This window comes from Nematostella vectensis, chromosome 9 (genome assembly GCF_932526225.1).
Source record: "Nematostella vectensis chromosome 9, jaNemVect1.1, whole genome shotgun sequence".
NCBI classification, from domain to species: domain Eukaryota; kingdom Metazoa; phylum Cnidaria; class Anthozoa; order Actiniaria; family Edwardsiidae; genus Nematostella; species Nematostella vectensis.
In genome coordinates this window covers 13,777,671-13,789,239 of record NC_064042.1, presented here as the reverse complement: position 1 = coordinate 13,789,239, position 11,569 = coordinate 13,777,671, and the positions used below count along the sequence as shown (strand labels likewise).

Below are 11,569 nucleotides of genomic sequence, written 5' to 3'. Positions count from 1 at the left end.
AGTTTTTATGCATTAAATCCCCAGAGCTAACACAGTATTATCTGTTTGTTTTTTTCGCACTAAAACATTATATAAGACACAGCATATTGTGCATTCAAAAGGTGCAATCAGCTTTTGAAATGAGAGGGGATCTATGATCATTTAACATCACTTTTATGTATGGTGCTTGATTGTAAAAATCGTATGATTGGACAAATTGTGTCCACTTTTCTCCCATTTACTCTGACTGAAAATTTTCTACCAGAAAGAATTCACATCATTAGAATTCTGTTGGAGTAAAATTGTTTAGGAGAAGAATGATAAGCTCATGAAAATGATTTGTTTTCAAGACATATTGCATTATACATATGCTGTAAATAACATTTACAGTAAGTGATGGCCATCATCCTCGCCGTCTAAAGCGAATCGGACTTTCCCACCGAACATAGCCATTTGAAATATGAATTTTACCACATCTTTGCGCCCAAAGGCTTTTCTACAAGCGGAAAGATGCTGTTTTATGCCATCATTTTCGTCTCTCTATTGCCGCCATGTTTTTTTACTTAGGTCAAGCGAGTGTTATGACGTCATCTTACAATTTGAAATGTGATTGTTTTTTTCAATGTTTTGATGCCTCGAATGTCAAAAAAAGTGTTTCCAGAAAAGGAAATATTCTGAGCTGTTTATTTAGATGTCCCACACATCTATTATTTATCCTTTTTTTATCTGATAGCCCTCCAATACCTAATTTCAATGATCTGGTATACCAAAAGTACAAGTATCGTAATCGTTAATAGAATATCATCCTTTGAGACAAAGAGAGCTCAATATGAGAGACAAGGTTGCGCCAATCTTTTTTTATTTTTATTGACACCACTTTGAGTGTCACCACCTTACAATTTATGCTCTCCTGGTTTTATAACAAATTTCCCATAGTTTTCCGTGGTATGTACTCAAATACCTCACGATTCGTCACCTTATGATCAAGATGTTGTGGAGTCACGAGGCAAAAGAAACACCCGCACTTATTCCTTGCTCTAGTGATGTAGAAACACCTCCGCTCATTGCCTTCCTAGCGGTCCAGGAACACTTTCTCGATGAATATTCTTGGGTTAACATTCTTACTAAATATTCTTTTACTTCTACGTCGTCTACGTGTCTCTAGAAGTAATATAGTGTTACTATCGTTGAGTAAATATCTTACGCTTCTTTACGACCATAAACTCCACACGTCTAAAAACGTACTGCAGTCTGAGTATCACTGAGTGAATTCTACGCACTTTACGACCTTACGTCTCTGTCCTCCTTGTTGTATAACAATCACTGTGCAACTTTATTACTCCGTTATTCTTGACCATTGACCTGCGCGTCGTCTCCAAGTCGCCCTAGCCCCCCCCCCCCCCCTTCTTATGTATATAATGTTCTTATAAGATATCAGCGAGCAACGTTCACTCCTAATATGATCAACCAAGCAAATCTCTTCACGACTTTATAGCAACATGATCATGTAATAATTCACGCAAATAATATTTCAAATGGACTGTTCCCAAATTGATTATCCTAACCTTGTAAATAAGAAGCATTCTGTTGTTGTCACGAGAAAGCCTATTTCGTATCGATCAGTTATTGCAGGGAAGTCTAATTTATGCAGCTGCCATTCCATCTCCTTACACTTGAATGGTTATTGGCAGTGAAAGTGCTAGTCATAGTAACAGAATCCTTGGCGCCTATGAAACTCGCTCGGTCTTAATCCTCTTGTGGAATTGTTCAATTCACAGACACAGGTTCCCTCCTTTCTTGAGTACTGAAAGTTGATTGATAGGCAGCTTGACATTGATTGACAGCTGTCAAAACACTGCATTAAGTCGTTGACCTTGATTGTGGAGATCAAATGACCTTGTAAAGCCATTCCTAGGCGCTCGATGTTGCTTGAGAAGACGCCAGCTTGGGTTACGAAGATGGCTGGAGAAGTAAAAGAAATGTTATTTTTAATATTTTGTTGACTCCTGGAGATACACTAATAATTACCATGCAACTGAAATATAGTAACCCTTATTTGTTTATACCAGAGCACATCATTCAGGAATGCACCCCCCCCCCCCCCTGAGTAGGATCTTTGGAGAAGGGGACGTTGGGGTTTATGCACACGTAACTACATTTGTTAAGACCAGAGCATATCATTTCTGCGGTCCCTAGGGGGGGTGATCTGAGTATGATCAGCAGAAGGAGGGGGAGGGTAGGGTTCAGGCCTCACCTTTCTCACAAACGTACCCATACTTGTTAACACACAGTACATCATTCCACATCCCATCCCAATAACGCATTTCGGAGCAGTTCTCCCCTCTGCTCATGTAGTTATTGGGCTCGCCGTAGCCCCAATAAAAGAAAGTCGGAGCGGTCCGGTTATTCCATGACCATTCGTCTGTCTCGGCGGACCTGACGTATAAGAATAGGAAGCTCAAAGCACTTTATTATCACCAACCCTTATTATACCAGGTCGACCCAGGCCTTTGCACTTTTGGAACATCACAGGTTTCCCGCGCGCTCCCCTAGGCTCTTTTAGCCCCATTTACAAAAAAAAACACTATTATTTATTAATATAGGGAGGGTGGTGGGAGGGGGTCCTGTGGGGCACGCCCTCTCCCTGAAACGACCATGCTGACCTGATAAGTCCAGTCCACACTCCAACAGGCCTAGGCACATCGACAAGATTCCTGTACACAAACTCCTGCTCCTCGTTATCGCTGATTTCTACCAGTTCGCTACCGAGCCTGCGACAAGCCTCGTCCGCCTGGGCCCGAGTGACGGGCTGGAAGGAGCGAATGTAACAGGATTGTTTAAAACGCTTCCACGTTCCGCAGACCTCTGAGCTGTAGTCTGAAAAGATAGTTATCAGGGGCTCATAAGTAGGGGCAATCATCTTCCCCATGTTCTGGTACTTTATAGGTGTCACACGGCGTTTACTAGGATCAGGCTATTTTTAGACGCGCGGATGAGCCAATCAGATTCAACCTTTGTGTTGACGTTTTGGCTGAGCTCAACTGCACGCGCAGTCTCAGACAAAAGCTATGTTCTCTCTTCGGCACTTTTTGACTTTTTGTTGCTCTCTTCTTTAATATGAATCCAACCCTATCTATGACTTTGAATTCTAGCTTGCAATTCTTTTGGTAAAAAAACAAAACTGACGGATGATAGATAAAAATATATTCTTACTAGCTGCAATTTGCGCGTGCAGCCACACGTCACTCGCACGCGCGACCAACGTCAAAGTAGCTGATTGGCCCTTTCGTGCTCGCGCCTCTAAAAATAGCCTGATCCTACGAAACGCTGTAACATTTATATAATACAAATGATTGCCCCTACTTATGAGCCCCTGTAGTTATTCAGTATTTTAACCGGCGTGCTTTGATATATCTATGCCCGTAACCAGGGTTTGAAGAGATGGCAATTTTATATTTCAAAATCACGACAATTTTATTTTCCACGACAATTCCAAGTGCGGTAGGAACAGCTTTTTAGGCTAAATTCTTAAAAATAAACCACGAATTACCCTCTTGGCTGAAATGTGCTTTGTTTGCGACATTTTCTCCTTGGAATTACAATTGGCGTTTTTTTTTTTACTTGTAGGCTTTGATAGTTTTTCCGGCACGAAAACTCCGAAAATACGAAGTTCGCATACCATGGCCGCCATCTTGGATAACGCGCTCCGCAGGGGGAGGGGGAGAAAAAAATGCGCGGCGTAGGGGGAGGGGGGAGTTCTTTTCCCCCTCTCCCCCTCCCCCTTCCCCGCGCTTTTTTACCCGCGCGCCATGTCGATTCCGAACCTCGCCATTTTTATTAACCACCACCCCACCACTGCGCGTGAGGGTTTGCCCCTTTTGTTTTGTCCTACCCCTCCCAACCCCCCCTTCCCCCCTCCCCCGCGGGTTGCGTGTTGTTGTTTTGCCAACTCAATAGGAATGAAAACAGATCATGTAAAATAACTCGAAAGAAGAAAACAAGTCTAACTTAAGTAAGCAAGATTGGCAAATATACTCACAGAAAGCTAAGTCCCTGAATAGTTTGACTGTTTTGTTTGTCTGAGCGGCGAAGTCAAGTGAAGAAGAAAGAAAAAACCGACGAGCGATAAAATGGCTGTGATACCGCGTTTGATTCAAATCCCGACTCCAGCTTGTATAATAACAACATAATGATATAACATATAATAATAACAACATCAAAGAAGTACAATGATATCCCCCCTTTTTATTTTCTCACTATTACAAAAGCTCAGATACTTCAGCTTGCTGGCTTTGATCATCACAAAAATGCATTCCCTCGCTACAAGGATAGTTTTGTGAAATGTATTTTCTTGGATTCCTTCTCAATTCACCGAAATATTCACAAAAATCAATATCATATCTAATATCTAACTTACAGATTTCGTTTGACCATTAGGAAGATAATGAAGGTTGAGAAACCACGAAAGAGCATCAAGTTCGAGCGAAAACGGTGTCTGAAGGGGAGATTCCTATCAAAAAATCCAAAAAAATAAAAAAAGTGATGATTTTCTAATAAGTGCTTCTAAATACTGTTCAAGCATTATACTTTTCTGTTCTATACCTTTTTATGCTAAATTCTAAAAGAAATACCCATAAAAAAGACAAATACTGAGGCATACGATGTTGTGAGTTATCCGTTACCATGGTAACGAGATAGCTTTCTTTTGTTTTGCGCCCTTTTTTCAGCACAAAGCGACCCCCAGCATAAAATTAAATGGTTGGTTTCGGTTCCAGACTCCTTTGATGTCCATTCCGGCTATTCCAAAGCTAGTTTTAGAGGCCTGGTTGCTGTTTCAGCGCGTCCAAGTCTCAAATCTAAAATTCGCTTTATTTACACTCGACACACGAAAATTATACGCTTCTTAACCATGCCAAAGGGCTCAAAACACGGCTACAAACAATCTGTAGCCCAGACTAACACAAGAAAGAGGAAATCTACGTTCAAAGGAACTAAGAAACAAGACAAGAAAGCTCAGGATCAACGAGAAATACGGCAGGTTACTGAGATCGCGTTCGTCGGTGACGACGATGTTGTGAGCGAGCAAGTTCCTCCTCCTCAGCCAAGTGCTTCGGCTCAGAAGCTTCATGATGTTCTTGAAGATTTATCTTCTGATGATAGCTTAAATGCTTTTGAAGCTGAGGGTGAATCAGCCACTGGATATCGCTTTGTTTCGATACAGAGTCTTCTCAACTTTGCCAAGCGATTACATGCTAACACCACGTGCGATGCTGTTAAGTAAAAATGCTTTCTTATATACTTTAATATCACCCGTAACCGCTTCACTTGTCGATGGCTTAAGATTAAATATGTTCCTAATATTGATCTAACTTTTCCCTAGGTAAATTTGAACTAAAAGAGATGACCACTAATAGGCATGGAATGTGCAGCAGTTTGTTTGTTCATTGCCATGATTGTGACATGAAGCCTGGAGCCCATCTATACTCGGCTAACAGATCCTGCTCTGTTGGCGAGGTGTCTCCCTGGCTACACCCAGAATGCCAATGAATCTTTAAATGCTTTGGTGTGGGCCAGGTGCCCAAAGCATAAATGGCATGGTAGGGAGAGAGTGGAGATGGCTGTTGGGTCTGCGGCTATCCACTTCAGTCTGGGTGCTACCGGGAAGCATGAAATCATGAGAAGGGCGGGGATTGAAGTGGGTAGTCATACAGAGAAAGAGAGTAAGAGAAGAGATAGGGGGAGAGTAGAAAAGGCAGAGAAGAGGGCTAGTGACCAGCATAGGAAGTACAGACAGGCAAGGAGTTTGGCAAGGAAGAGGGACGAAGAGCTTAGGTTAGAACCGGAAGGCACAACATATGAGGCAGGAGGCTTTAATGAGCTAGGACATGACTTAGGGCCCTCAACTAGCCATAGGAGGAAGAAAAGGGCAAAGAAACATTAAGTAGATGATAAATTGTGATTCTATGGCAGTCTAATTTATTCTATACCAAGCATAAAGCCTAACTGGAGTGGTTTTGCTTTCAAAACTCATTTGTCAAACTTTAAGAGCTGATTTCTCAAATACACTAATTTCCGTATTAATTTATTGCCCCCCTTAAGTATCTTGACAGGTATTTAACGGTTTTAGCTCAAATTTGGAAGACTTGTAGTGTATAGTCCATATTACAAACCTATGGGAGCATTTTCAAAAAACTTAAACCTAGCCTGTGATATACCAGTATAAGTCTTCATGAAGAGGTTTTGGTTGCTATGGTAACCAGAATTGGCTTATCAACAAACTGTCCCATAGGTTTGTTTTTCCTTATGTCCATGATGTGTGTATGCAATATAAAGCCTTTAATGTAAATAGAAAGTGTAAAAAATGGTGGGGGCAGTTTTAATAAAGCGTTTTGAAATATTCCCTTTGAGAGTTAATATTTAACCAGGGGCTCATTAGTATTCACATATAATTACATGATGATGTAGATAACCTTATTGAGAACATTTGTACCAAGTTTTATGGAAATCTGACCAATTGTAATGAAATAGTCACTTTTTAAATACAAACCCCAAATTTGGCACTTCTTTGATAGGAATCTCCCCGAGGTTTTCCGCTCTTGATTTTGAATGAAGTCTCGTTTTCGAAATCTTGCAATCGCCTTTAAAAAACGCAACTGCCATTATCCTTGATGCTAGAATGAAATTTTCGATGGTACTTGTGCAAATAGGGTAGATTTTTTTTGGTTTCAAGTCACAAAACAGCGGCAAACAACAAGATGTGAATGCCAAAGCGCGGGGGTAGGGTGAGTAAAAATGCTCACGCGCAGTGGTGGGGTGGTGGTTACTAAAAATAGCCAGATTCGGAATCGACATGGAGCGCGAATAATACCAAAGTGTCCCTAGTTCTCTTATCTTATGCCAAGTGCACACTAGCAACATAACAACTAACGACATGGGCGCGCGCACTATGTTTAGCCCGACATAACGACATGGACATAATGACATAAAAGAAAAAACATGTTCTTTCCCTTATGTCGTTATGTCGAAGATAAGAGTGCGCGCGCCCATGTCGTTATGTCGATATGTCGCTAGTGTGCACTAGGCATTATGCTCTCTTGGTAGCACCTAATGCCTGGTGCACACTAGTTACATAACGACATGGGCGCGCGCACTCTTATCTTCGTATGTTCAAGTGTGAATGGTTCGACATTTTGACATTAACCCGACATAACGACAAGGATATAATGACATAAGATAAAAAACATGTTTTTATGTCGTTATGTTGTTATGTCACTAGTGTGCACTAGGCATTAACGGCGCTTGAGGCTTGTTCTCACGAGCAAAGTAAGCGTAAGCGTAAGCGGAGACGGAGGCGTAATGTCGCGTGAGAACCGGTTCGACGTAAGCGCAAGAAAAACGGGAAGTTCTGATAATCTTACGTCTATGCTACGCTTACGTCGCGTGAAAACCGGATCGACGTGAGCATAAGCGATACATAAGCATAATTTAACCAAACTCGTCGAGGAGGTATGGGCACTAGACTACGAACTGAGCATGCGTAAAACCTTGCGCTTACGTCGAGCCGGTTCTCACGCGGCATTAGACTCTTACGCTTCCGTCTCCGCTTACGCTTACGTCGTCGTAAGAACCAGCCATTATTGGATATGGCTTTTTTGGCGTCCTTGGGGAGTTATCGAAATCCGTCGCTCAAATTTTAGTTAGGGACTTGTTTTCGAGAAAATGCTATTTATTTCAATCTAGTTAAGCTGTTTCCAGCGCTTTTCTTTGTATTTTTTTCCCCGCTCTGCCCAGTGAGTGGTTTGGGGGTGGACTCGCTGCGCCTGGCTATGCACTTGACCAAAAGTACATACAATACAACTGCGATCGCAAGTTTGGGGTAATATACTCAGTTTAAGTAGCAAGGGGCAGGCACTGGTGGTGTTTGCCTTACCTTTTGACCGGGGAATAACCACATTCTCATCAAATCAAGGACGATACTGAATAAGTTCTATTGCCTGGATTTACTATGTCAACTGAAGTGAAAATAATTAATCTATATTCACCAAATCGTATCAGGATGGTTCCCTTATTCATAATATCTATGCTTGCGCAACTCCCGTCGGAAAAAAAACTGGCTTTCCGCCTACAAAATGACTGATAACGAGAAGCATTATAAAACAACGATATGTATAAAAAAAGATGGAGCTAAAAATAATAATTGGTAATATAAAAAAGGAAAAAACTTCAGGCCTGCTGGCCGTGGATCGTACCTCATTCAGATCAGATGAAAGAAGAGAAAAATAGACCATACTTCCAGACATGCGCTGAATCGCCGTACTGCAGTTTAGAGCTTCACTAAACTAGGCTGGAGATTTTAGCCCCAGCAGCGCGCTATTTAGCGAACTGTACAATACAAAGGTACCAGAGGCACCCGCGCTCTTATGTAGGAAGGCAATAACCAGGACCCCAGCCTTTTCTTAGTTGGCTGGTTACCTTTGACTTTGGTGTGCTAAAAAAAAAAACAAAGTAAACTAAAATATTCTCAATTTTAGAAAGTACTGTGCTCTTGCAAAAGATCGCCTATTTTGATATATAGCATTTGTATTATTCTCCGATAACGATCAATATGTCCTCACTTACACACGAGCGTACTTTTTGTACTGTATGATTGTTAAATGCCATGCAAAATTAGAATATGAATACATTGACGTCTTTACATTTCGTTGATTTGAATCATCTGTAACAGGGGGCTAGCCTTTTGGGCTAAATCCCCCCCCCCCCCCCCCCCCCCACATTTTGGCGGTTCGGGTATGAAAAGTGAAGCGCTTCGACTTCTGGTTTATTGAACTGTATACAAAAATGAGCCAATCCTAGATACATTTAAAGATACAAGAAAGAATTCAATTCAGAGTAGCGAGGAAAAGGTCGTATCTGAGGGTGAGTTATTAACGGAGTTATTTTGGAGTCTATTTTAGTGGCTAGGCAACTTACACGACATCAATCTAGACGCTGGAATCATAACCATTGTAAATACCATAAAGAATCGAATTTTTACGGAACAGCTACACCACGTATAGTTAAAGTGTTCACTGTCTTTTTAATATAAAAAATACTAAGAAGGCACAGAAAGCATAGCTGTGCGATTCTTGTATGCGCTTTGCGCAAAATGAAACCAAAGGTGTATTATCGTTTATAAATAGTCATTCTACTTGAAACTACTTACCTGATGTGTGTGAGAGTGATATGAAAAACACAGCAAAGACAAGTATCATCGCGTGATGAAGCTTTTTGAACGTGAAAAAAGACATTGGAATTGTGCAGGCCATATTTGACCATCGGCGGCGATAATGTCTGCCGCCGAATTCAAGACCCCGTTTTAAATGTCTACTGGCTCAAGAAGCAGGTATTAGAGTGACATACTTTTGACACGCAGAGAAAAAATAGCTCTTTTCTGCTGGAGATATTGAGATAAGAATTGCAAGTTCTTATACTTCTAATACCAGTTAACACATAAGAATATAAATTTAAAGCGATACTTTTAAAGAGGGGATTAAGAGAGATAAAACTTATTCTCTTTTTTGTAATGATAGAAAAGATATTAGCCAAGTGGTAATAGCTTAACAACAAAAGATTTTTTTTAAATAAAGTGAAGTGTAAATTGAGTATCGCCCGGTGTATTTGGAGGCCATTGTCGGTTGCTATAACATGCTGTCTATAATCTTAGCATGCATGCTTAGGATAGCCATGGTGTGAATAGTGCTTTTCTTCATATTTGCTATTCAAAGTGGCATATAGGTTCATTATTTACATAACGTTAAATCTATCTTGACATTTTGTAAGCCTTTCACAGCACGTAAGGTCAACTCTCAAGGGCTTTAGCTCTCTTTGTTGTATATACTACAACATGCTGCCCACCCTTTGAAAGCTATCAAATAAACTCCGTGGCATAGTAGCAGGGATGTGGGGTAGCGTACTGGGTGAATCCCCACTTTTGGCTATCAGCACGTTTCTGGCATCCGTCTGGAATAAACTCGTGAAATTAATGTTATCCATAGAAAGAATTAAAGGTTGATCTACAAACACAGCCGATTGTCTGAAGTAGGCAGATTGGTTCGATATCGAATGAGCGTGAACGAGTTCCAGCAACAACAACAAAAATGGCAATTTTAATAATAGCATTTTACTCTTTCGCTTTTTTGCTGACCTACACGTTTTTGGAAAATCCCTTTTATACGAATTCATTGGTATTTAGTAAGTAAAAATAAGATAACTATCTCTTTTGACTTTATGATTTACTTGCTTATTTATCATATCATCATGAAGTCTAATCTTGTTTCCGTTGCTTCCCTTGTTTGTATTGGACCCTAAATGCACACCACGGCTCCCTTGTTACAACCGCTTAATCTATGATCTGTTGTCTTCAGAGCCATTATACCTGTAAAAGGCCTCCCTTACAAAGACATCGTAGACCCTACCCTTTTTTGCATTAAGCGAATCGCGGTTCAATGTAATAAGGACTCTTTATTACCACATGTAAAAATTCCACTTGTGTGAAGAAAGAGAATGTAAGAAAAATACCGAACCAAACATGAAATATCGATACAACAAGCGCTTAAATCTACCTTAAACCTATAAATACTGTCAAACTATTACGAGTCCGTTTCGTTGGATTAGGACTTTACGCCGGTATTTTGTTGCCATCATATATAACCTGCCCCACTACTTGCTTCCAACAAGTCTTTGCCACGCGCGCGTGAAACCGAGGATTTAAACAAACTTTGCCATCTTGTTTACAATTTTGACGCCTGACCTCGGATTCACGCGCGCGTCGCAAAGAGTTATGGGAAGTTGTGGGGAAGGTGAATAATGTTTTTACAAGCGCTTAATCTCGCTTTCTGATTGGTTGTTAGCTATGGTAAATCAGAGTACATATAACCTTGGATTTCGTCATTCACACGATCTTTGCAAGCCCATTAAGAGTAAAAGATGCAAAAGAACTCGGACCAAGCTTGCGATATTTTTCTCTCAACCTTTTCTGGTAACAAAGTTTTCTAAGGCCCGAAATAATAAAAATAATTCAAGTTTAATAATTTAAGTTTATTCACATGACCTCTCGCAGTCTTTCGACTAAATTACAGGCAGAGACACAAAGCTATACTAGCAGGATTACATTAAATGAAGTACTGGTGCGTGACAAAGTCTCTTAGTCTGTTGGTGCGCGAAGACTGCAAGCTGGCCGAGCCCCTGCCAGATCTTAAAGCGTAGGTTATTGCCCTAGTAGGGGGGGCGTTGGGTTTTGCGGTAATTAGACCCCCCAACGTCCCCCCCCTAGAAATCGTGTCCGAGCTGATGAGTGGATGTAAAGGCAAGTCAGGAGTGATGTTTTTCATGAGCTGGCTACATAGCACATCTCTGCGATCCTCTAGGGATGTTAAATTGGACATTTCTAGGGCAGCAATCTATTCCACGCATTGAAAAATGATGGCGTAACGCGCGTTTTTGTACTCGCTCGATGATTGTAGATAGATATTTCGGCAGATTGTCGTAAACCACAGCACAATAATCCATTACCGATCCGACCAGGGCGCAGCATACGTTAAATAGGTCACGA

General features: G+C 41.0%; 2 protein-coding genes across 3 annotated transcripts; one reads left to right on the top strand and one right to left on the bottom strand.

The window, feature by feature from the left end:
• Positions 1 to 821: 821 nt before the first annotated feature.
• LOC5503333 (perlucin-like protein) lies at positions 822 to 9,370 on the bottom strand. Of its 2 annotated transcripts, none has more exons than XM_032371677.2 (4): positions 9,182 to 9,370; positions 2,643 to 2,856; positions 2,234 to 2,415; positions 822 to 1,941 (listed from the first exon to the last, which is right to left on the bottom strand). In XM_032371677.2, the coding sequence occupies exons 1-4, from the start codon at positions 9,282 to 9,284 to the stop codon at positions 1,679 to 1,681; spliced, it is 762 nt and encodes a 253-aa protein (XP_032227568.1). In that variant the 5' UTR covers positions 9,285 to 9,370; the 3' UTR covers positions 822 to 1,678. The 2 variants fall into 2 exon arrangements, with proteins under 2 accessions (XP_032227568.1, XP_048588412.1); XM_048732455.1 differs by having other exon boundaries at positions 1,691 to 1,941; positions 2,251 to 2,415.
• On the top strand, positions 4,480 to 6,376 carry LOC5503332. Its single transcript, XM_032371678.2, has 2 exons — positions 4,480 to 5,252; positions 5,360 to 6,376. The coding sequence occupies exons 1-2, from the start codon at positions 4,889 to 4,891 to the stop codon at positions 5,524 to 5,526; spliced, it is 531 nt and encodes a 176-aa protein (XP_032227569.1). The 5' UTR covers positions 4,480 to 4,888; the 3' UTR covers positions 5,527 to 6,376.
• Positions 9,371 to 11,569: the final 2,199 nt, after the last annotated feature.

What these genes read in the sequence shown, in the direction of transcription:
- LOC5503332 (XM_032371678.2), top strand. Translation starts at nt 4,889, where the DNA reads ATGCCAAAGGGCTCAAAACACGGCTACAAACAATCTGTAGCCCAGACT. An exon ending in TAACACCACGTGCGATGCTG is followed by an intron (nt 5,253 to 5,359) that starts TTAAGTAAAAAT and finishes ACTTTTCCCTAG; the next exon opens with GTAAATTTGAACTAAAAGAG.
- LOC5503333 (XM_032371677.2), bottom strand. Translation starts at nt 9,284, where the DNA reads ATGGCCTGCACAATTCCAATGTCTTTTTTCACGTTCAAAAAGCTTCAT. An exon ending in GTGTGGACTGGACTTATCAG is followed by an intron (nt 2,416 to 2,642) that starts GTCAGCATGGTC and finishes CTTATACGTCAG; the next exon opens with GTCCGCCGAGACAGACGAAT. An exon ending in TGGGTACGTTTGTGAGAAAG is followed by an intron (nt 1,942 to 2,233) that starts GTGAGGCCTGAA and finishes TTACTTCTCCAG; the next exon opens with CCATCTTCGTAACCCAAGCT.